This window comes from Carassius auratus, chromosome 2 (genome assembly GCF_003368295.1).
Source record: "Carassius auratus strain Wakin chromosome 2, ASM336829v1, whole genome shotgun sequence".
NCBI classification, from domain to species: Eukaryota; Metazoa; Chordata; class Actinopteri; order Cypriniformes; family Cyprinidae; genus Carassius; species Carassius auratus.
Genome location: NC_039244.1, coordinates 4,581,933 through 4,608,773, shown reverse-complemented (window position 1 = coordinate 4,608,773; position 26,841 = coordinate 4,581,933). Strand labels below are relative to the sequence as shown.

The window sequence follows — 26,841 nt, the reverse complement described above, 5'->3', positions numbered from 1 at the left end:
GTATTTTAAATATACGTGTACTTTATGTAAAAAATGTATGTATGATCTTTACATTTCCTAAAGAAATTGAACATTTCTTTCCTGTGAACAGCTAATGGCCGTGATAATAGGACGTTTTTTTAATTGTTTTTATTTTATTTTATTTTAGTCTGTAAACTATGTTCTTTAGTTTTGGTTTAGTTTTCTTTTTTCTAGTTCTAAACTGTTCTAGTTTAGTAAGAACAGAACATAGAATGTTTGTTTTCCTTTTTTCACTTTCAGTTTTTTCTTTCTTTCTTTCTTTTTTGGTCTAAGCTTAGTTATAGTTTTCTGGAATATTATTTATTTACAGTGTCATGTCACACTTTTTCTGGAGTAATGGCTGATGCAAATTCAGCTTTGCATCACAGGAATAAACTATATTTTTAATGTATATTAAAATATAATTTTTTATTTTACATCATAATAATGTTTCACAATATAATTTTTTCCCCTGTATTTTTGATCAAATAAATGCAGCCTTGATGAGCATAGGTACTCCTGTACAAGAAAACATAAAAAATGTTCTGATCCCAAACTTTTGACCTCAAAATGAATATCCTGGAATTGTCCCAGCCCAGACCTTTACAATTAGTGTGCCACCTCTATTTTAAAACCCACGAGCCGCCACTGCATCCCACTCTTCCTCTCACACTCAGCTTGCGCTCTGGTAATTAGCCTCCGCTCATTAATTATTAAACAAAGTCACAGATCTGAACCTGTCTCATTATTTAAACATCACACTCACAGCGACATTTTCTGTTGACACATAAATAGGAAATGGAAAAATCAACAGGGAGCTTTTAAAATAGGGACTGACAGTTTGCAGTATATACTGTGTGTGTGTGTGTGTGTGTGTGTGTGTGTGTGTGTGTGTGTGTGTGTGTGTGTGTGTGTGTGTCACACTAACAGATCTGAAGACCTGAAGACTGTGCACATGAAATCTGTATATACAAGTTCAACACAAATATAAACGCAAAACTTTAAGCTTGTTCTCCATGGTGACGGCGCATTTGTGCCAAAGATAGATTGCCTTTCATCAGCGCTTCTAAATAAGATCTTGACTGATAACGTTTTTTATTTATTATACCTCATATTCATTTGAGTTTCATGTGCGTGTGCATATTTACAGCCTACTCCAGATTTTAAGCTGTCAGAAATGCAAATGTTGCTGCACTAATGCAGAGTCTTGGCTTTAGAAGCTGACTCTGGTTTTAGTATAAGCAGAGAGCAATACTTTAGGATTGTGAGAAGTACATTTGTTCATGCACAACACAGTCCATGTGGTTTATTCAGATTGTGTGGCTGTGTTTGAAATCTATTACCAATATACTGCCTACTGCATACTGTTTCCAAATAGTATGTAAAAATGTATGTAGCTAGATAAAATAAAGTAAATGGCCATGACAACAGTGTAACATACTGCTGTTTTTATGCTGTTTTCCAAAATGTGCATACATGTGAATGGAAAATTAATTTTATTTTAGAAAGTGCCAACAGAATCAATTAACTTTATAAATCAATAAGCCATTAAGAAAACAGTTTCCATGCATACAAAACATGTGTGTAAATAACATGTGGTGATGCTGTTTCCAGCATAATTCTTCCTTTCCATTTCTATCTTTCCCAATCTACATTCAGTCTGCAGCTCCATCATGCTTTTTCAGCTTCCTTTTGAGATGCTAAACAAGCAAAATCATGAGAGAGCGAAGGATTGAATCTCTTGTTATTGAAGAGAAATGAATCTGAACAGGAATTTGACTGAAGGCTTGTCAAAATGAGCTGTTTCCATCTTATCGACTGGCTAATTTTTATTTGCAAGGATTAGAGGTCTAGACAAAATTGCTTTCTTATTGCTTTATGCATTGTGATTGCCTTTGGCTAAGAACGGAGCTGCCACCTTTTAAAAATTTGTGTTGTGTTTGATAGCAGATCGTGGTTCCTTGTTGCTATAAGGCCCTAAAGACACCTACGTTTTTTTTACAGCTGCTCCACTTCTGCATTAAAAACAACAAAGATACACACACATTTACACAAACAGGCATTCTGTCTTGCTATTATCCATCTACCAATACCAATACAATACTATCTATCTACCAATACCAATACTATCTATCTATCTATCTATCTATCTATCTATCTATCTATCTATCTATCTATCTATCTATCTATCTATCTATCTATCTATCTATCTATCTATCTATCTATCCATCTGTTTGTCTGTGTATCTGTCTATCTGTCTGTATGTACGCAAAAATGTGACTTTTACCAAAAAAAAGCAGTCACTCGACTGCTTTAGAACAGTACTGTAAAAAACAACAATATATATATATATATAACATTTGCCATAAAGAGTCTGTTCTCCATCGTTTACTGATAAACAGAATTAATGACTGTCCGCATGAATGAGCTAAATCTGAATAAAAACTCCCTTTGGGAATGTAATTTTTTTTATTCAAAAAGTATTATTCATAATATATAAATATATCAATAATATATGAATACAGGCAGCTGTATTTACATTTTTAAATAACTAATATTACGTTAGTCATTTTGTTGTAATGTTCTGTATTAATAACCGTTAGTTAGCAGCTTCTGTCCCTCAGGCCTTCTGCCTCCCCCTTTAAAACATCCCTCTCATAAAGCAGCCCCATAAACAGCTTTATTATCCTGGTCTCCAACGCAGAGCACATTACACACACACTGCGAGTAGTGAAGTTTTTAACCCGTGTAACTCTGTTTGCTGCAGTTAAAATAGTTGGGTTTCTTGATAGGGCGACTTCTTTTAATTGTAATTTCCCACTTACATTTCTATGTAAACTGTCAAGGTCATTGATTTAAAACCACAGTATGTCAGACACATCAGTAGTGTTATTTTAGTATTATTAATATTTTAGTTTGTTTTAATGTTTTGAATTGACTTTAATTTTTATATTTTCAATATTCAACTCATTTTAGTTTTTGCTCATTTTTAATTCATATTTCTATTTATCTTTAATTTTTTTATTCATTTTTGTAATTTAATTGCATAAAAATGAATTTCTAATTTTCATTTAGATTCAGTTTTTCATCTAATGTTTATATTTTATTTAAGCTTTATTTCAGCTACCAAAAACTGTTTTCATTAACCCCAATATGGTTTTGATATATAGTTAGTTGCTAGTTAATTAGTTATTTATATATAGTTCATATAGTTTTTCATCCAATGTAAACTTTCAGTTACCAAAAACTGTTTTTAATAGTTTTAGTTATCAACAACAATGCAGTATATCAGATATCAGTGACATGTCAGGGATATCATGGATTTCTTACATATGATATTTAATCAATACCATATTAATCTAGAATATAAGGTATATGCGTGGTGTACTTTGGAGAATACCACAATAAATACAATGTTCGTGTGCTTTCCTCATTAAATTAAACCATAGCAACTACAATTACCATTACCATACAAAAATACTATGGTTATTAGATCCCATCTTGCATTATAATAACAACTGTTAAAACAAAAGTATTTTGAGAAAACTGTGTTTACCATGGCATATTTTTTTAACTGGCCTTAAATCGTGGCCTAATGGTTAGAGAGTCGTACTCCCAATCGAAGGGTTGTGAGTTCTAGTCTCTGGCCGGACGGAATTGTAGGTGGGGGGAGTGCATGAACAGCTCTCTCTCCACCTTCAATACCACGACTTAGGTGCCCTTGAGCAAGGCATCGAACCCCCAACTGCTCCCCGGGCGCCGCAGCATAAATGGCTGCCCACTGCTCCGGGTGTGTGCTCACAGTGTGTGTGTGTGTGTTCACTGCTCTGTGTGTGTGCATTTCGGATGGGTTAAATGCAGAGCACAAATTCTGAGTATGGGTCACCATACTTGACTGAATGTCACTTCACTATTGTGTTTCCTGTGCAATGCCACATTATCCGGATGAAGTCGCATAATTGGTAAGCAGTGTTTTGTTTCCCTGAAATAAAACACTCTGTACATTTACACGATGTGCACATTGTTTGCACAATGCTGTGGAAAATTGACATTGATTGGACTTAAAATAGGCGGCTTTTTCTTTCATTTTTACGTAAGAGGCAGTTACAACAGCTTCTGTGTTGGATCAATGTATGCAGTTTCGGTATCATCTAAATCTGTAACATTGATATCCTGTGTCTCGCTCTTTCTTATTCATTAGCATGTGTCCCCATGCCCCCAGAAAACAGCTGACTCAATCAAAATGTCCATGATTCATTTCCTTACTCTCTGTCCTACAAGACCATGTGCTGAGTGGGCTGTAAACCCACGTTGCAGTGACATACAGCGTTCAGATGGTGCTGCGATCAACTCTCATTGCTAAATTTATAATAACACAGGTCAAGCTTGATGTTAGCATGCTGGAAGGAGCGCTGGATGACATCCCACATCCCACAGAGGACTCCGAAAACCCATTAAAATTATGTTCCAGACGACATGTCTCTCAGGAAATTGCTAAAACCTTACAAGTGTCTTTAAAGCAGCTACAAACTCGTATTTCCTGGCCTGATCCCCTTCTCTTTCATTCTCTGTTCCATTAGTTATATTGTGCATCTTAGTATGATGGGCGGGAGTGCAGTGATTTAGTCGAGATCAAAGGCTGAACGCCGCAGAGATTAAAACCTTGCGGTTCTTTCTGGGTTAAACAAGGTCTGCTAAAAATCACCGGGAACCCCTGACTAGCGCAAATGCTAATGCTAACCTTAACAGATTAGTTAATAAACATTCTAATGAGAATGCTGATTCAATGTGTTTTAGTTAGTCATGTAAGGAGAGATCTGGGCTCTAATTAGAACGCAGTGTGAGGGTGGAGTGTGTAATCTTTAACTGAATCGTTATCTGAATGAGTACTAGGATAATGTAAACTGCCTATATTAATTGAAGCCAGATCTATCTGTCTGTCTATCATTCTGTTGTTCTTTTATTTTGTCATTCTATTTATGTCTGTCTGTCTATCCATCCGTCCATCTGTCTGTCGATCTGTCTCTCTAACAACTGTTAACACAAAAGTATTTGAATGAAAACTGTGTTTACCATGGTATATTTTTATAACTGGCCTTAAGTCCTTTTCTATTGTATTTCTGTCTGTCTTCTGTCTAATGTCTGTCTGTCTAATGTATTTTTAATGTATGTTTGTCATCTGTCTAATGTCTGTCTAATGCCTGTCTAATGTCTGTCTGTCGTGTGTAATGTCTGTCTGTCTGTCTGTCTAATGTCTGTCTGTCGTATGTAATGTCTGTCTGTCTGTCTGTCTAATGTCTGTCTGTCGTGTGTAATGTCTGTCTGTCGTCTGTCTAATGTCTGTCTGTCTGTCGCCTGTCTAATGTCTGTCTGTCTGTCGTCAGTCTAATGTCTGTCTGTCTGTCTGTTTAAAGGCAGGGTAGGTAAAAAAATTTATAAACAACTTTCTTCCAAATTCGTTTAAACTTTCTATATATATCAATGCATAATTAAAATGTAAGTACTCTGATAAAAAGAGTATAAAAATCGAGTGACTCTAGACCGTTTAATCTGTATTAAACACAGCTCATTATTTCCATTCGGGACGAAACATAGGATTGGCTTAGGCGACTGCCACTCTCTCGCAACCATGGCAACCACACTTTTGCCACACATGACCTGCCCACTTGCGCGCGTACGTTTGATTTGAGGAATTCAAGAGGCACGGATCCTAGGAATACCAAAACAATTGTAGAGAAACAGCAAGCAAAATTCACAGTACCGGCCTATGCAGTTAGTGAAGGCAAACCAGGCAAAAAAAGGAAGACAGTAACAGTACAAGAAAAGGCAATGAACAAAAAGTGCATAATATAGCTAACATAACATTACTTAGCGAGCCGTAGTAGAGACGATAAATAATCTATAGGCCTAGCTCAAGATGATAGCTATAGCGTGGCTTTGGAAGGAGCCCAGAAGGAAGGGGGTGGAGTGAATGGATATAATGAGCTGTCTTTAAAACAGTCGTGAGAGGTCTACAGACACTCAATTTTTATACTTTCTTTTTCAGAGTACTTACATTTTAATTATGTATTGATATATTAATAAAGTTTAAACAAATTTGGAAAAAATGTTTTTTATATATTTTTTACCTACCCTGCCTTTAATGTATACCTGTCTGTCATCTGTCTAATGTCTGTCTGTCTGTTTGATGTCTTTTTGATGTCTGTATAATGTCTGTCTGTCATCTGTCTAATGTCTGTCTAATGTCCGTCTGTCTGTCTCTCTGTCTGTCTTTAATATCTGTCTGTCGTCTTTCTTTTTGATGTCTGTATAATGTCTGTCTGTCATCTGTCTAATGTCTGTCTAATGTCCGTCTGTCTGTCTCTCTGTCTGTCTTTAATATCTGTCTGTCGTCTTTCTAATATCTGTCTGTCTGTCTAATGTCTGTTTGTCATCTGTCTAATGTCTGTCTAATGTCCGTCTGTCTGTCTGTTTAATGCCTGTCTGTCATCTGTCTAATGTCTGTCTGTTGTCCGTCTAAAGTCCGTCCGTCTGTCTGTCTGTCTGTTTAATGTATGTCTGTCATCTGTCTAATGTATGTCTGTCGCCTGTATAATATCTGTCTGTCTAATGTCTGTTTGTCATCAGTCTAATGTCTGTTTGTTGTCTGTCTAATTTCTGTTTAATGTCTGTTTGTAGTCTGTCAAATGTCTGTCAAATGTCTGTCTGTCTGTTATTTTATCATTCTCTCTGTTTGTATTTCATTCTACCTAGCTTGCTTTTCTAGAATTTTTTTTAGATGTGCACAATAAAAAAATAGTTTATGCAGCTGTTCTGTGCATTTGCAGTCATGATTAATATCCACATTGTGTTTATCATGAAGTTTGCGGTAGTCGCTGTGCTGTGAATGTTTATTGTGTTTTTCTCACATATGCGCTACATAAAATGACAGGCTAGTTATTACGATGTGCTTTGGGAGTCCAATATTACATAAAGTATATTAAAGAAGTTTACATAAGACACTGTGATTTAGATTGTGCGCTGTGCTGTAAAATGACTTCATACATCATATCTGTGCCACATTAAAGCCTGTATAGAGACTTGGGCTTTTCCTCTTGAATATAGAAGAGCATGCATTGTATAAATTTAGACAATGAGTTATGAATCACAACAGATACTGAGAAAGTAGCTGTCGGCTGGGATCTTTATCAAGACAGATGCAAATCAGAAAATGTTTAGACATTTTAAAATCTTAAAATAGGCATCAACTGTGGTTCAGTTTGTGTCTGTGTGTGTGAAGGTTACAGCTCTAGTGGTTTTAATGGATTCCAACAGGAGTCAGAAGCTAAAGGTGAAACACTGTGTTGTTGTATACATTTAGTGTATGCTAATGAGGAAAACAGTATTAGCATGTGTGTACGTGAGAGAGAAGCAGCATGTTCAGCATGAAAACTGATGAGTTTCCACTGCATTTTTCCCTTCATTTGAAAAGGTGCCTCATTATTGATTTTCTGTATGAAAACATGAGAAATGATGTACACATGCACACATTTATTTGACTTGAAGCTACTGAGTAGGTACCACGGTAAAGTGATGGTAATGAACTCCAGTACCATGTTTAGGGTTAAGGGTTTGTTCAGAAGACTAACTTGAAGCATGGTAATAGTAATAATCTTGCTTTAGCAAGCACCATTAAAAACATGATATAAGCATTGCAAAGTTTTTTGGACTCTATGGTGTTTTCTGAAAATTAGACAGCAATTCCTAATGCTTTCTCCCTTCTCTGTCCATCCATCCATCCGTGTTCATGGATGTATTACTCTCAGGGACTCACCCCTTTTTGACTCTTATTTGAATGAGTCCCGTTGGACTCCAGATGGAGGTGACAGACCTGTGTGAGAGAGAATTCTAATGTGCCCATCACAATCAGCACATCATATACAGCGTTTAAAATTCTGAACACTGATGATTCATATTGGAAAAAATATATTACCAAATAAATCTGCTTCTAAAATCCTTGGACACATTTAGAGAGCTATTAAACCTAAAAAGTGTAAATGAGATTTAAATGCTACTGTGGAAGAAAGATGAAACATCTTTCTTTCCACAGTAGCATTTAAATCTCATGAAAGATGTTTCAGCTATTTTATGTTAAGAATATACTTTTAAAGTTTTTTTTATGTTTAAGGATAAAAGAAAGAGAGGTTTGGAATGACGATGCAATTTTAGTTTTGAGTGAACCACTTTACATTTCTGGTTTTCAGTTTTAATTTCAATTTGAGGGTGTGAGAAGTGAGTGTTACAATTTAAAATGATTTTTTTTCAATTCTTCAAAAATCATTCTAATATGCAGATTTTGTGTTTAAGACAAAAATCTTAATTATCATCAATGCTGAAAACAGTTGTGTTGCATGCTTACTGTATTTTTGTGAAAATTGTGCTTAAATAAGTTAAAAAAGAACAGCCTTTATTTGAAATAGAATAAATATATAATATAATTTATTTATAATATAATCCATTTATTAACTGTCAATTTGATGTGTCTTTGCTGTATAAAAGTATATTTAAAAAATATATTACTTAAAATATTAAATGGCAGTGATAAATTAACATGCAAAATTAATAATAGATTCTTTAACATTGTTTAATTGGTACTAAATATTGTGTTACTATGTGTAATTGTACTGTAAAACATACAAGTATCATGATTTAGATTACATTTTTACATTACACAAAGCATTACACAAAGCCAGTTATATTATAGTTATGGTTAAATCTAGAGTGATAAATCAATATCAAAGTGCTTAAGAGAGAGATAAATGGGTCAGTATAAAATCTTGCCTGTTTCCATCAGCAATATTCCATCCATGCATGACAGGCATCTCATGGTTCACAGAGAGGCTTCAATATTTCTGATACTCTACTGGTTAGAATATATACAAATCTACTATCAGCAATGATATCCATCTTTAAATATATAGATTCAAAAGATATAATGTAACAGAGCAAATTAGCAGCATTGTGTAATTGTGTCTCTCATTTTTGGCTCCTCGTCTATGATATCTCACCATGCTCATATCATTCCATGCATTATTCCTTCATTAGAATAACAAGAATGAGGCCCTTTACTTCTCCTTCCTGTCATTCTGCATCAAACACAGAGCTGCGGTTGTTTCCACGGAGTTAAACTTCACCTACTTCAGACCATGTAAAGAGGTCACTGACGTAAAGGCTGGAAGCTTGCTGAGAGATAGCACAGACCCTGCTGAGATATGACATCCTGTGTGTATTTATGGAGGCCCGAAAGCAAGCCTCAAGAGACCCGATAGGAAAATATCGAGGTCTACTGGTCTGTGTTTGAACACCAGTGTCGCTGTACCAGTTGCCGTGGTTTGTTTTATTTGTCTGACAAAGGTTGAGGTTCGACTTTTTGACCTCCGAGGCGTGTTTTGGAAGATTTCAGACTTTTGCTATGCAAGTAGTTAGAAGGAGGTCATTGTAATTATCAACACCAAATTTGGTCTCTGCATTTTTTAAGGTGTTTATTTGGTTTTAGCTGAGTTTAGAAATAAAGTGGTCCAATACATCAGATTAATTTGGTGGTCTTGAGTGAGTCTGGACAGCGTGGTCACAGCAATGTTTATGCACCCCCTAAAATGTCTCTTCTAGGCTATCTTCTGATGTTATCATGTGTTATAGGACACAAAATATAGAACAGTAGTATTGTGAGATATTTTAATATCTTTGTTTCAGAAATGGCGGTAGACTGCCTCCATAGGCCTTACTCAGGTTAGACGCCATATTGGATGAAAAAAAGGTTGTATGAAGGAAAGGAAAGGAAAACACAACCTGTATAAATGTCCTAGATCACATAATTTTAACAACTTTCGGGATTGATTTATGAAGTGTTTGTCTGCCAAAAGTGTTTAGGGGAAAGATGTTTCATCAGCTGAACAAGTATGTTGTTATACAACACGACAATCCATTGAACGCACTGTATTTGAATTCCTCACAGGCTTGTTGGTAATTTCATTTCTGTCAAAAATCAAATATGGTGCTACCCTGATGAAGGTCTATTGGCAGCTGTCTTCGAAGCCAGTCTAACTGAAATAGACCCTAAAAGGTGACTGATTTGGAAAACATTCAAAAGGGTTCCTGACGTGAGCACTCTAAAGGGAGCAAGACATTAGTGTCTCATATTTGCCTGAACAACAAACACCAGAAGATCTTTTTTTTTAGATTTGCTTGTATGCAGCTTTATAACAAATTTCTATCTAATTTAGTTAATTACTGAATTAAAATTAATTAAATGCAGGAATCCTGAAAACTTAATGTTTTAATCAATACAGTAAATGGCAAAGCAGCTTAATTTGCTTTGGCATTGAATTCAAGTGCCCCTATTATGGATTTCTGAAAATTACCTTTCATGCAGTGTGTAAAGCAGCTCTAAGTGGATGAAAACATCCTGCAAAGTTTTGCACCTGAAAGTGCACCATGTATAAAGTTATTGTCTCTTAAAAGAAAGATTTGACTTTCAGTGACGTCAACGTGAAACATTTGCATATTGTCCACCAACTTGTTAGTCTTTTTGCATTGGTCTTTGAATGAAAATGCAATGCCACTAGGTGATAAAGATAGCGGTTTCCATGGTAACGCTGTACACAAAGCAGCACTGCGCTCACAAACACTGCTTTATCAGGAAGTTCAGGCATGATGAAATGAAATCGACCAATCACCACAGATTAGCGTCAAGCAAAGGAGGAGTTTGGAAAAATTCATCGTTAAACTAATTGTTTGGGAGTCGTTGAGCAAATAAGGTAAAATAAATGCATATTATAAGACATTGAAAGTGTTTTTTGACCTTGCATGCATTTCAACCTCTTGTTTGGAACTCCCAAAATCAAAATATGAACCTTTCATTACCCAAAAGCAATTTATGAAATACATTCATTTGAAATAGAAAACTTTTGTAACATTATACATGTATTTTACTGTCAATTTTGATTGATTTAATGCATCCTTGCTGAAAAATAAAACCTGGTCAAAGTAACCTGACAATTAACCACAAAACACATAATATAAGAACGGTCCCTCTATATAAATACAGTGAATATATATATATATATATAGAGAGAGAGAGAGAGAGAGAGAGAGAGAAGAGTAAACGCATATAAACGGTCAACATACTCTGCTATGGAAGTATGTAAACTGGTCAAAGTAGCCTGACAGTGAACCACAAAACACATAATATAAGAACGGTCCCTTTATATTATGTGTTTTGTGGTTCACTGTCGGGTTACTGTGACCAGGTGCAGTGAATTTTAAGGCACTTGTGGGTTAGACTTTTGTGGACAATAGTCTCGGCCTCAATGACATTCCGGTAATTGTTTAAATGTTTTGGACGTGCTTCTGTGAGGGATTTCCATCCGCTGTGTCTCTGACTACTGTTTAAAGCATTTCATTTTAACGGCTGTTAGCACCATCAGCCTGCCAACAAAGACTTGGACGGCTCCTGTGTTATTCAGGCCTCGTTGCTTGAGTGTGTGAGAGAGGAAGGAAGTGAGAGAGTTTGTGAGGTGTGTGTGTTCCATTAATAAGGAACAATTGAGGTGGTATCACTGCCTATTAGGTTTAATTTAGAGCTATCACAAAACGTAATGTGTTTGTGGCTTGGTCACGACCCCCTTAAACCAAATTACAGACCAGTTCTGTACTAGAGATGTCTTTTCTGTTGTAAAAACCCCACGGGAGGATACCTATCCTGACCTCTGACCTTTCCTTCGGGCAAAAGGGTTCAAGCTTGAGTGGGACAGGGGGATGAAGGAGATTAAAGAGAGAGAGAGAGCAGTTCTGAAGGCTCTAGACAATGAATGGTTTCTTTATGAAACATTCAGAAGCTCTGTGTGCCCACCAGTACTTTTGTCCTTTTAGTGCCCCTTATAAACAGCCTGGAAACACACACGCACACACACTAATACACACACCATTTTGTTCAATATGATTTTTTGTTTCTCAACTTAAAGGGGTCGTAATATGGAAAACAGATTTCCTGGCTCTTTTGGAGTAAAATAGTTTGTTTTACCATTCAAAAGTTTGGGGTCTGTAAGATTTTCTTAAAAAAAACACATATATATACATTGAAATTTTTGAGTGGATTGATTTCTGAATTCTGTCTGATTTCTTAGAAAAGAAACTTCACTACAACAAGCTGTGTGCATGATTTAAGGCAACATTCATGACCGTAGCACAAACGATGCACAAACAATGCTGAAGTTTACTACCTAGGGGTTGGTGATTTGTTCGGACCCCTAACCTCAAGTGTAAGTAAGTGCAGTAATTGTGATATTTGTCCTGCAAGTGGTACTGTATATAAAACTTATAAGATGTGGCCTATTTAAAGCAGTGTTTTTGACAATGTTCTTCATTTTATGTGTGTGGTGGATAAACATTGTGTGCGCTGTGCTAATGGACTAATAGAGTCGCTCGTCTCTCTCTAATGCCATTGAGATTCATTTCTGCCTTATGAATTTAAACCCTCAAAAGGCCACTATTCATTTCAAAACCAAAGGCATCTAAAGTTCTTTCAATTAGTTTTTCCATCTCTTTTATTTCCGTCATCCTGAGGGATGTCTTAATTACATTATTCATTGTTTCATCTCATTTAAGTGGTAATGCGTGTATTGTTGGGGACATGTTGAAAGCAGAAGAAGGGATGATAGAGAAAGTTCTCAAACATATCCTCTGAGGCAAAACAATCTCCATCTCTGTCATTAAAACACTTCTGAATTTTAGGTTTTTAATGATGAAAATCATTATAATTTTTTTTAAACATATATATATATATATATATATATATATATATATATATATATATATATATATATATATATATATATATATATATACTGTTTTACACAATGAACTGAAAACTGCAAACTCAAATCTGATTGGCTGGCTTTTCGGTTTTTCAAACAAAAGTTACTTGAAATAAAGAAAACTTTAACTGAGATTATACAAATGTGAAAAATGAAAACGGGAAATTCAAAAAGAGTAAAAAGTATTTTCAGCATTGATAATAATAAGAGGTACTTCTTGAGCAGCAAATCAGCATATTCAAATGATTTCTGAAGGAACATGTGACACTGAAGACTGGAGTAATGATGCTGAAAATACAGAAATAAATTACATTTCAAAATATATTCAAAGAGAAAGCAGTTGTTTTGAATTAGAATAATATTTCACAATATTACAGTTTTGAATGTATTTGTAATGAAATCAGTACAGCCTTGGTGAGCATAAACACTTAAATCTTTTGATTTGTATTATATTCTAAACACATATTCCATTGATTTCTTCAGTGTTGATTTCAAATGGACTGGGATCTTTCTACACCCTCACCATGATTCTCATTGATATTCATCAACTACTAAAAAAAATCAACTATATTTGCTTTATACCAATAGTTATGAGTATGGCTGTGTGAGACTGTTCAGATTATGTGACGTATGTAGCTTGACCGCGATTCACCCTCCACGTCTCGTGTGTGTTTGTGTCAGTAATATACTGCAGTAGGGAGGCCTGACACACTCATAAATTACTCAATTACAGCAATCACGCAGAGCGACAAAAAGAAAAGGACAGATGAAAAAGGAGTGTGGAAAAGAAAAGAGCAGATGGTGGCATCATTCTGGTCCTCCTGCTAAAGCCACCGACCACTCCTTCCTCCACACACTCAATGAAAAAGTTGCTGAAGATGAATTGCGGTGTGTGTGTGTGTGTGTGTGTGTGTGTGTGTGGGCTCGGGTCTCTTCAGTAATTGAGGGTTGTCTGTGAAAGAGAAGCCCTCACGACTCTCATCTGGTTTCCATCTGATTGTCGGAGATGAAAGCTTTTGTTAAACAGTTTTATGCCCCACTTACACTCACTCGTATAGACAGACGGTTTCCTCACACCTGTTAAAAATCTGTTTTGCTTTACAGACAGGTATTGTGGGTTTTGGAAGCAGTCTGTTACTCATAAAGTGCCTAATAAATGTCAAATGTTAAGTAATAAACCGCTTCTGTTTTGCCTCACTCTCATGTGGAGTCGTCTGTGCAGATTGTTTCATTTTCATATGAAGTCATTGAAGGCACGAGGCATGTCGAACACTCAATACTTCTTTGTATCATTAAACATTTTTGCCTTTATATTTTCAGAGACTGTTTGTTATATGTTTTGCCCTAAAACCTGATATGCTGCCTACCTAGGCAACGTTTTAGGCATAATATTGGTGTGTTTCTTACATGAAGGTTGTTCTAACAGTAAACTGGAAACTTATGCTACAAATTTTCTGGCCATAATCAATGTTCAATTCATTTTTTCAGGACAAAACATGAAATATAGAGGGTCTTAGTGTGATTTGAAATTAAATAAATACATAAATGACTAAATAAATGAGTTAAAAAAAATCCTAATATCATTACTGTTTTCAATATAATAAAATATTCATTAATTCATTCATTCATTCATGCATTCATTCAATCATTTATTTATTGTGATTTTTGAGATATTAGTGCTTAAAGTGTATAAGCTACAGTAGAAAATAAGTTGATCTAATAAGGGCTTTGGACAAGCTCAGTTAGCAAAATTTTTATCCAAATGGTATTATTTGAATGCTGTATATATATACACTATACATAAACTAAACATATTTTGTTTTTATTTATATTTTGAATTATTTTTATTTTATTTTGTCTTGCTAAATACTGTTTTACCATTTAGATTTAATTCATTTTAAATTTAAATTTAAATTTGTAAATTTTATTTATTTATTTTATTTCCAGTTAGTAATTTTAATGCTCCAACCAAGATGGCTGACAGAGGAAAATGTTGATTATATATTTCTATTATAAAATTATATATTTATAAATTTAGGATAATGTTAAATATATTTTATTCAATACTAAAGCTAAATGATTTATATGGACATTTTTCAATTTAAAATACACAGCTGAATGCAATATTTATGTTTTGCATTGCAATTTTTTTTAGCTTAGCATCAGTTCTCTCATGCTTTCATGTGACAAAGGTTTTTTGTGGAACTTCTGTCCATTAATAGCATTTCAAATTAATCATTCATAAGGATTCATTGAAAGGGTGTTGTTTATTTTAAAATGTCAAAGCTGCTCATTAGCATTGTATTATGTTTTTTTCCACTGTTTTTATAACTTAACATCACTTCTCTATTCCTGCCTTCACAGCTCTGGTGTGTCGCTGCCATGGCGACCCTGACCCCCTGCTTCTTACGGATCTTTGCTGTCCTCCAATTGGCTGTCTGCTCGTTTCCAGAGGAACCTGGCCCTTTAATCTCTGCCCCTGCTGAGGGTAAGAACACTCCCCCTCACCAATTACAGTCTACCAGTTAAGCAACACAAGCAGGTTCTTTTTCAGTTAGACATGATAAATGCCACATTTAGGATCTTTCATTCACTTATGTTTAGAGCATAACAGCACAATCAGCAACTACAATTTCTGCGTCATGAATTAGCTTTGAGAAAATCAGCGGAATTCCAAACTCTGCTAAGTTTCCATGATCATAAAATAGAAAACATTTTCTTCCTATTATTAAGTACATAATACATTGTACATTATATATATATATATATATATATATATATATATATATATATATATATATATATATATATATTAGTGCTGTCAATCGATTAAAAAAAAATAACTAATTAATCGCACAATTTTTTAAAATTAATCGCGATTAATCCCAATTAAAAGACTGAAACTTTTTGGATATGTAAATGTAAAATGTAAATAATTAATGTAAACTCAAGACAAAGAAACTATTTAAATTCAAAATATGATTGTTTATTGGAATTTTTGTTTAACTTGTAACACAGATTTTCTCATGTAAACAACATACCTGCAATAAACCATCAATATCCTCCAAATTAACTGTTGGCTTGAAAGCCATATTTATTACAGAAATAAAAACACAGGCATGTAAGTACCATTTGAATTTCAAAACAATCAATGCCAATAAAAAACAAAAATGATTTCCATGTTGAATTCTAAGTGGACTGCAAAAAAATTCCAAAGTATAGTCATTGCCAGTGCTTTAAGTGGGCCGGTACGCACCGGTACTCAGTACGTCACTTCCAAATATAGCTCTTGAGCGTACCGCCACCTCTCCGTGCGCCCAGAACGTGCTTGTAGCGTACCGGTACGCTCATTTGGACATCTGTTTTAATAGAGGTTTTAATCTTTTACCTGCACTGCCGATTTTCAGAGCGCCCTTCACAATGCAAGCTTCCTAATTCATCCCACCCAGAGCAGAAACTACATTACCCATTCACCCTTAAGTTATACAAGTGAATAGCGCATGTGTCGCTTTTCCCACTGTTAAGTGTCAACAACTCAACGTGGCCGGAGAAGGTGTGTGAAACTCGTTGTGAGTTATACTAAAGCAAAATCTTGAGTATTTATTGTCTGATAAACATTAAAAACTGTCTGCGGAGGTTGAGTCGTCCTGCAGCCCCCGCTGGCTGTTCATTGGCTGCAGCATCTTTTTTCTAAGTTCTAAAAAAATACCGTAGACGGCAAGGCACAAATTTAGATATTCATTTATCTAATTAATCTATAGCCTATGCTCAAAGACAATATGATCTTTTTGTCCCCTTTTTGTTTTAAAGCTTGATGAAGAGAGAGAGCGCAAGTTGCTGCAGCTGCGAGGAGGACAGTGATGCACGCGCACAAGAGTGATTGACAGTTCGCGGCACTGTGTACAAAAAATACTCCCTACACAATTATTTCGTTATTTTCGTTTAAGCTTATTAACGTTAGCGTTACAGAAAGGTCTGATTTACGCACTGTTACAGTCATTGTTTTTTTTGTTTTTTAAACAATGACCTTTGAGTTCATGATTTTAATGTTGCTGTTTCTTGTGGCAGACTAAATGAAGAGTAATGTTTCTTGTGGCAGACTGAAGAGTAATCCGGCAGAGTTTTATACTGAAACTTTCTGTCTAAAAGTCCTTCCTTGGTCTTATCCATATTTCTTTGCACGTTGAACACACATAGGCCACAACTGGAAATAAAAAAAAACTGCAACCGCGTTAATTGCGTTATTTTTTTTTAACGCGTTAAATATTTCAAATTAATCGAATGCGTTAACGCGCTAATTTTGACAGCACTAATATATATATATATATATATATATATATATATATATATATATATATATATATATATATATATATACAGAAGAAATTATGTAATTTAGGTTTGGAATGACTTAAACTATAAGTAAGCTATAAAAGTAAGTATTTTCTTTTTTTAGTTGTACTGCCCCTTTAAATGTGGTAAAATCACTGTAATGCATACTTTCTTGTGGTTATGTTAAACAGGTTGTTCTTTTAAATGTACATATGGTTGACATGTGATGTGGACAGTGGACATGTCACACTGTTTGTAAATAGTTTCGCACATTAGCGTTTGTGAATGGATGAAATACACCATATGGCTTTTAAAAGCCTTTTAACATAATGGTGTTAGAACAACTGACACAAAAACTGTGTGTGTGTGTACAAGCACCCGTATTCCCTATAGATCCCACAAAACAGAATCAGTGACATTGATGAACAACCACTCATGCATCTCTAATGATTCAGTAGAGACCAGGGGTTAAAGGTCATCCAGCACAATGTAGTTGGTGTTTATGTGGGTCACATTTTCTCCCCAGAAGGACAGTAAAACCTGAAATCACCTACACTGTGGGGTCCAGCCAATGTCTGCTCTCTATGAAGAAAACGGCTTAGTAGACATACTAAATAATGTCTTAATGAGAAAGAGGTAGAGGAAAGAAAATATCCTTCTCTCAGTGTAAAAACAACAGAAGTTAGTAAAGAACAAAATGAACATGGCGGGCTTGTGTGTGTGTGTGTGTGTGTGTGAATCAAAGTGAAATAACGTGACCTTTTAAAGGGTTTTCCACACTTAATTACTCTTTCCAAAGCACAAAAACATTTAAACCCTTGTGAAATGTGTCCAAACAACTAGAGGCAAAGAACAGGCCAGCAACAACAACAACATCTCTATCCTTCTCTCCGTATAACAGTGGAATTAATTAGTAGCAGAAACTGTAAGAAATATCATTAGCTTTCACAATAAATCTGTGGGTGTCCTCAGGCTTCTCAGCCCTCAGACACAGAGTACAGATCCATCTGCGCTTGGAGGACACATTCTTGTTAGTTTTTTCCGTGGTAATCGGTTTTCTAATTGTGTTTAACCTCTTTCCACAGCATTTGGAAAGCAGTTTGCTGTTGCTGGCGACTATTTTCAACTGCATTTTATACAGGAGTGTAATGGGGATGTAATATAAAACGTATCCGCTTTGCTTTGATGTGACAGGACACTGGACCAATAGTCTCACAGTCAGGGCAGGTTGCATTTGTTTTTAATAATATTTATATTTTATTTTAATTCGTAAAATGTTTTAAAGAGTTTTGATTTTACTTTCAGTTAAAAGAAACAATGCTGTGTGCGTTTATTCATTCATTCAAAAAGAAAAGGGGATATTTTACACGAATGCCCTTGTAATCTATTCAGTATAATGAAAGTAAATAATTTGAAAGTTCTAAAATGACAAAAAAAAGCACCAGGAAAGCATATCATATTAGTATGCAACATATGTAACTGGTCCATATGATATATTCATAATGTGAACAAATCTATTTTTCTATTTTTTACTTTTTTAATGAATCGTTTAAAGTTCACCTATTCTGGATTTTTGAAAAACATTTTTCATGCAGTACAAAACAGCTTTAAGTGAATAAAAACATCTTGCAAATCTTTAAATCTGAAAGTGCACCGTGTATTGTTTCTTAAAAGAAAGAGTCGACTCTGAATCATTGAAACTAATCGTTTTAAAATGAATCTCAAGCCGTTTCATGTTGAGGTCAACCTGAATCATTTGCATATTGTCCGCCCACTTGATGCTCTTTTGCACTGGTCTGAATGAAAATGCAAATTCATTCTTTGCCACTAGGTGCTGCTTTTGGTGCGGTAAAAATATTGGTTTCCCGTTAACACTGTACACTCAGCAGCACTGCACTCACAAACGCTGCTTTATCGGGCGTTACAGGCAAGTCAAATGAAAATGAGACCAATCAGACCGATCACTGCAGATTAGTGTCTGGCAAAGATGGGTTTTGGAAAAATGAATCATTGAGCAAATTGGTGGAGAGTCGCTGAGCAAGTAAGCTTTAAAAAAATGCATATTATAAGACAATGAAAGTGTTTTTTGACCTTGCATGCATGTCAAGCTCTTGTTTGGGACTCCCAAAATCAAAATATGAACCTTTCATTAACCATAATAGTCGCACTTTAATGTTTTTTTATTTATTTTTTTTTATGAAAAACGGTCTGAAAGTTTCATTAATGAATTGAACTAATGCAGTTCTTGAGTTCAGCTCACTGATTCAGTTATTTAGTCTAAGTGGTTAACAGTTGACTGTAATGTATTGAGTAATGATGCATATTCCTATTTCTCACAAAAACCTGTCGCATGATTTAGAATGTAGGACACAAGTTGTATAAACCAAGCTTGAGATGCTTTTATGTTACCGTTGTGTCCTTTTTGATGCCTGAATCTTTCTAGTCATTATTTTGAAAAGAGCAGGCAGAATATTTTAGGAGAGATAAAGTCATACAGGTTTGGAACATAAGGGTGAGTAAATATGACAGATTTGTTGAACTTCTGCTTTAAGACAGCTTGTTTTTGGACTCTACATGGAGAAGACAATGATGTGTGTACTTTTTTGTCTCTGAGGACTTCTGTCTCTCAGTGGTCCGGAAACTCAGTGTGAAAGGGGCATAACTCTTCTGGGAAAGTGATGGACACATTCCTGCCTGTGCTTTAGACTCTGTTTCCTCCATCTATTCTTCATGTTTTGGCTCTTTTGTTTGGTTGTCACTGTCTTCTATCTCAACTAGTCATTTTTCCACATTTTGACTTTCCTCTCTTCTGAACCGTCTCTGTTTCTGTATTTGTCAGTGGTGAGACGATATCCAGTGTTTGTGGGCCGAGCGCATCACTCTTACACCCGTCAGGAGCCACTCTACATTCAGACCGTCCTGAAAGTCAACCGTACACTCTACATCGGAGCCAGGTAACATCCAACTGCATTCACAACAATTCAACATGCACGCTTCACATCAGAAATATTTGTACATTATATTTTGCATATTGCACGTCTTTTCAGAGCAATCAAAATAAAAACTGTTGTGTTCATTTTGCATATTGCTGCACATACTGTACTAAGGAAGAAGGGAAAATTATTCTCTGTGGTAATCATTGTTATTTAAGTATGATATATATATATATATATATATATATATATATATATATATATATATATATATATATATATATATATATATATATATATATATAAGGGTGAGTAAACTAGTCTTATAAATTTTTAAGCTAGTAAAGCAATTTTTTTTTTTTTTTTTTATTAAAATATTTTTTTTGCCATTTTAAAATGTTAAATATTAAATAATATTTATTTTTTTATATATATATATTTTTTTTTTTCTAATTATTTTTGTCATTTTGTTACAGTATGTGCTTTGTTATTTTATTAGTATTTGTATTTCTATTATTATTATTTTATTAGTATTTTTATTCTATTTTCATAATCAGGTTTAATTAATTTTTATTTCATTTTTAATATTTTGTTCAGTTTGTTTATTTCCAGTGAATAATTTTAGTTCTTCAACTTGCCATGGCAAAATGTCAGATTTTTGTTTAGTTTTTCTTCTAATATTTTTAGATTTTATGATATGATATGTTTTTAATAATAATAATATTTATTGTACTAATTAACAACATGTTAACTTCAGTGTTGCCCACTCTGTTCACACAGCAACTTCACTGTATTTGGTTTTACATTATGAATTAATGTGACATGAGTACTATAATATCCTCTCTGTTATTAAAACCTTTCTATTTCGCTACACCATCTCGTTACCTAATTGGTCTTAAATGGAAATGACAGGTTACACAATGAGAACATTTCTTTAGGTTTCAAAGCTCTGACATGAACACTCTGTTCTTCTAACTCAACACACTCAGCAGTATAGCAGCATGTTCTTTCCACGCATTCAAAGTGTGCATGTGGATGTTTGAGGGGAAATCTGTGTCCAGTTTGAATGGTCTTACATTTATTTACATCTTTGAAATCCGTCACATAGACAGGTCTTCAAAGGATTTGGACTCCCGAGGGAGTTGACATGTGGTCCTAGTTAAGCGGTGGTTGAAAGTTAAACCCCTGTTCGCTGACCTCTAACCATTACACAGTCAAGCCACTTAAACACTTGCTTTCTCTGAAGCTGGGGAACAGATATGTGACCCTGGACCACAAAACCAGTCTTAAGTCGCTGGGGTATATTTTTAGCAATAGCCAAAGAACAATGGGTCAAAAATATTGATTTTTCTTTTAAGCCAAAAATCATTAGGATAATAAGTAAAGATAATGTTCCATGAAGATATTTTTACAATTTCCTACCGTAAATATACCAAAACTTAATTTTTGATTAGTAATATGCATAGCTTAGAATTCATTTGGACAAATTAAAAGGTGATTTTCTCAGTATTTAGATTTTTTTTGCACCCTCAGATTCCAGATTTTCAAATAGTTGTATCTCGGCCAAATAATGTCCCTAATAAAACATACATCAATGGAAAGATTATTTATTCAGCTTTCAAATGATGTATAATGCTCACATTTCGAAAAATTAACACTTAAGGTTTTGTGGTCCAGGGTCATATATATATATTCTATCTTACGTTTCCGAGCACTCTCTTACACATTGTGGAAAGTGTAAACTCTGATAAACCGGTTACTGACACCACAGAACTCTGAGGCTGACATCTCCAGAGCTGAGAACTCACATTTAGACTGCTCTCATAGACAGCTTGATGGATTTGTTTTATCAAAAGCCTTCAATGCTTCACTGTATTCCTGTAGGTGGTGAAATATATCTTCACAGACTTTCTGTCTTGTCTCAGTTTGTCACATGATTTTGGCTGTAATTTGATTTGCATGCTTCTAATATTCTCTATACTTTACTGACAGTGGTAAAATATTTGTATGTAGTCAGACAGTAAATCAGACATACTGAAACATAGAATTGTTGATAAATTATGGTAACTCTTTACAATTAGGTTTCATTTGTTAGCATTAGTTAACCTACATTAGTTAACATGAACTATCTATGAGCAATATTTCTACAACATTTATTCATCTTAGTTAATATTATTTTTTACATTTACTAATAAATTTTAAAAAATCTAAAGTTGTTTGTTAATGTTAGTTAATGCAGTTTGAACTAACCTGAACAAACAATGGAGCGTTTATTTTTATTAACTAACATTAACATTTCAGGTTTAGTAGGCTAATTTCAGCAATTACTTTATTTCAGTTCAGTTCAACATTTCTAATTTCTAAAATAAAAAGTAAAAAAAAAATACTTTTGAGTCTAATTCAATTTTTTGATTTATATTTTATTTTCTAATAGTTTAAGAAAATAATTCTTCAAATTATTTAGATTGTTTGAAGATGTCTTAAATTAAGTGCATTTTTAAACACAATTAGTATTAGTATTTCTACTCAGTTTTTTTAAGCATAATCCTAATTTATTTTTGGTAGATTTTATGCTAAAAACCAAGAAACTGTCATAATAAACTGAATATATTTAATCAAATTCAGCCTAGGTGTTACAAGTAACGATATAGAAAGTCACTTTTACCAACAGCTATTAGACTCTATAATTATTATCAGATTAGATGATTTATTTTAGAATCTTATTTGTATATTGTATAATCATGATGTACTGTAGTGTGCACTTTGATGCTTCAAACAAAGGAGTGCTATATAAAATGTAGTATTTTATTCATGTATTTATTTATTATTGTGTGGTGAGCTCTGTTCTGACATTGGAATTTCCCTTTGGGATTAATCAAGTTAATCAAATCAAATTGTACATATATTTACTGATAACTCTACACAAATTCGCTTCTCCAGTCCAGTTTCATGGCCAAAATACTGATTGCATTTTTATTTTTTATTTATTTTTGTTGTGTGGTGCATACTCTGTAGTAGAAATAGTATATGATTTATGATTCGCCTTCTTAATGTTAAATTAAGGCCCATTTTTAATGTTACTGCTAATGCTGGTGTGTGTGTGTGTGTGTGTGTGTGTGTGTGTTGGTGCAGAGATGACCTTTATCGAGTGGAACTGGACCATGTATCTGGAGATGAAATGTTCTACAGCAAGGTGAGACCTTGTACCTCTCTCTCTCTCTCTCTCTCTCTCACACACACACACACATAATTGCATGTTTTCCCATAAATGTCGGTGATAATTGTACTCCTTTGCTGTTTTACAGAAAAGGACGTGGGAGTCCAATAAGAATGACATCCGCATCTGTAGAATGAAGGGCAAACATGAGGTGAGCGTTCAAATAACACAACGGTTTTTCGCATTTCACAGCCATTTTTAGAACCGTCTTAGCGAGGAAATTAATTCACAGCACTTTGAGTGATTTGCTATTGCCAAGCGCTTGATGTTTCAGACCTGTGGCAGAGCTGGAGACAGTCTCACACAAATAAATTCTCCTGGAGAGTAAATGTACGATATAAGGATTTGGCTTTTTCTGCTGGTTCACAAGGACATGTAACTCTAGCCTCTCGGCGGATGCTTTTAGCCTTATTACAGATGATTACTTACAGCCTTGGTTACTTATTGGATGTTATTGAGGGATGTGGATTTTCCTGTTATTTACTTGTGTTTTTAACTCTTACTAAAATTAGATTTACTTTTATACTGCCAGTTATCTTTTATGGCTCTCTTTGTGTTTTATCACATATAACTTCCCTACAGCTAATGTGTGTCTAATGTTAGACATGCTAGACTTATGTTAGCATTCAAACACTAATGCCATTCAAACTGTGTTTTTACAGTTACATTTATTCATTTAGCAAACACTTTTTTTCAAGGGGCTTACAATAGAACAATAGAGCCAACGATATTCAAAGTATGCAATGCTAACTTCATTTGAAATGCTTAGAAAATATTTTGGATTAATTCCACACATTCTTAACTTCTGTCCTTCATCAGGTACAATATGCAAAAAAGCAGAACATAAGTGAACTGCTGCAGGAGCTGTCAGATCCAAATGTGCTTAATAAAAGCCAAAACTGTTTCAATTGTGATGCCAGTTAAACCAGTGATTCACACATAACCTGCTACAGCAAAAAGTACCAGACTATTGCCTTTCAGTTAAATTACATTTACCACCAGCTTTCCATGAACTGTATCAATATAGTAATTGCATTAAGGCAAAAATTCTACAAAAAGCCTCGTTAACTTTGCCTAATGAATTAAAAGGCATAACTGGCATATTGATACAAAAGCACATGTAGACCCAGATTAATGTGCTAAAGATCATTTCAGAACTGTAGTTATTTTTAGATGCTACTGTATTTCTTGATCTAAGATGATTTTAAGAAGGTGCGTTGGCACTTTAGCAGGAAATGTGGCCTTTATTGCAAGAGATCTCAGTCGAGGGATGGATCATGTTAAGTCATTTGATATAAAATATATCATAATGAAACTATCTTCCCATAGTTAGAAATACTTTTAAAAAAGCTGTTGTCAAGAAAATAGAAAGTTTAAAGAATCCCTGCTTTTTTTTTTTTTTCAAATAAATTTGCAGTCCACAAATCAAGACTTCAGTAATTATTACAATGATTATAATTTTACATTTTAAAATATAATAAAATAAAATATTTTTTTACAGTACAAATTTCTTATTTTGATTTTGATTTAGTAATAATATTATTATTAATAATAATAATAATACATATATATAATAAATATACTATCTATCTATCCATCCATCCATCCATATATCTAGCTATTATTTTATAGTCATATTGATGGAGTATAATCCCAACATTGTGGCCTAATTGCACAACAAGCAGAGCAAACCAAGATTTTTTTGTTTAGTTTTTTGTTAAATAACACTTTAATTATTGCAATTGTATGTTTTCCCGATTAGTGATTAATATTCATTTTATTATATATATATATATATATATATATATATATATATATATATATATATATATATATATATATATATATATATATATATATATATAATTTTTTAATGTCTTTTTATATTTATATTATCTTATTTATTTTTTTTTTTTTTTTTTTTACTTTTTTCCATTAAAATCACTGCTACAGTTTCTGAAAATACAGTTTCTGGCATCTCTGGACTTTGCATCGGCTCTTGCACTGCTTTTTGACTGTCCTGCCATGAGTTCTGTATTTTTAAGACTGCATGAAGTAAATAAATCTTCAACCTTTGAAAGCACATCTCGAGTCCCTCAAGTTCCATCTAGTTGATTTTGAAAATATGTGTTTTTTTTTCCCACATCCCTTGATCTGTCCTGCCCCAATAATTCTCCAGAAGTCTTTGTTCAATATTCTCTTTAACTTGAGCCGATTGGAGAGTTTGTGAAGCTGTTTTGTAAGCTGCAACCTCAGACTTGATTGTGTCTCTCTTTGATGTTTTTGTGATAAATCTGTTCTTATTCTTCAGTGCAGAGGCTAATTACCTTCTGCCTTCTGCCCACCTTCATAATGTAAGAGTCGTGCATTGCCACTATTTCACAAACCAGGCCGTTTTAATAGATGTGTATGACTGCAGGGGAGAGAACTTCAAGAGACTGAGTGTCAAACCTGGACAAGGATTATTGTCTGGCAAGAGGGAGCTTACAAATGAGACCTGTCTGCCACCCACCCACATGTTCACACAAATCTGAGACATCAAACACACACCTGCGAATCTCTGCCTCCGGCAAGTTCTGCAACAGGCTCTCACACTCTCCTTGCTTTCTCTTTCTTGGTCTTTCTGTGCTGTTTTTGTTAATGAACGCTAATTACCTCATAAAGTATAAACTGGTTTTCCACAGCAATCAACTCTAATTGTGTGAGATAGAAAGAATATTAGCATAGACGATCCAGAGATGAGTCCGTTTGAGACATATATCCAATTATCCGTCCTTCTGTCAGAGATCTGAGCGCACACCTCCACACACCACTGGTATCAGACCTAAAACTGAGACTGCTGGTCCATGAGCCGTTTTTTTGCACTTCATCTGCTCTGGAATAAGATTAGATGGACTCTAGGAGTGCTGTCAGATGAAATGTGTTTGATCTGATGTAGCATGTTCCTGCAGTAATTGTGGTCTTGCTGCTTGATTTAAGCTGACATGATTTCATAATGAAGGTGGAAATTCAATATCCTTATTCTGACTCCTCACACTCACACACACACACACACACACACACACACACACACACACACAAACACACACACACACACAGACACACACTTACTACAGTGAGGATCTGTAAAATAGCATTGTGCTCATGTGAAGAGAATTGTTTTTATTGAAATAAATCTGAAATAAAATAAATAAATATCATATGTTTATGTTAAATATATAAATTATACTTAAATGAAATGTAGCCTTTGCAATTAATAGAAAAGTAATGAATTGAAGTACTAAAATTACTAAAAGGATAACTGAAATAAATACATTAAATAAAATTTGAATTATTTAAAAAGAAGCATTTAAAACTTACTTAACTCTTAATTAAAATTAAAACATGAATGAAAAACTCTTAAACTTGTACTTAAACATAACTTAAACAAAAATGACAGTTAACTGAAATGTAATGTGTTGAAGTACTAAAACATAAAATGAAAATGAAAAGAAATAAATTTAAT

The 26,841-nt window shown here is 34.1% G+C and overlaps 1 protein-coding gene across 1 annotated transcript in view; it reads left to right on the top strand.

Annotated features, from left to right (window-relative positions):
- LOC113113404 (semaphorin-6B-like) overlaps nucleotides 1-26,841 on the top strand; it is a 90,771-nt gene that overhangs the window by 32,556 nt on the left and 31,374 nt on the right. The window contains exons 2-5 of the mRNA XM_026279575.1: nucleotides 15,219-15,342; nucleotides 20,026-20,140; nucleotides 23,252-23,312; nucleotides 23,425-23,487. Of these exons, the coding sequence (XP_026135360.1) occupies nucleotides 15,237-15,342; nucleotides 20,026-20,140; nucleotides 23,252-23,312; nucleotides 23,425-23,487 (345 nt within the window). The 5' untranslated portion in view covers nucleotides 15,219-15,236. The remainder of the gene's footprint in view (nucleotides 1-15,218; nucleotides 15,343-20,025; nucleotides 20,141-23,251; nucleotides 23,313-23,424; nucleotides 23,488-26,841) is intronic.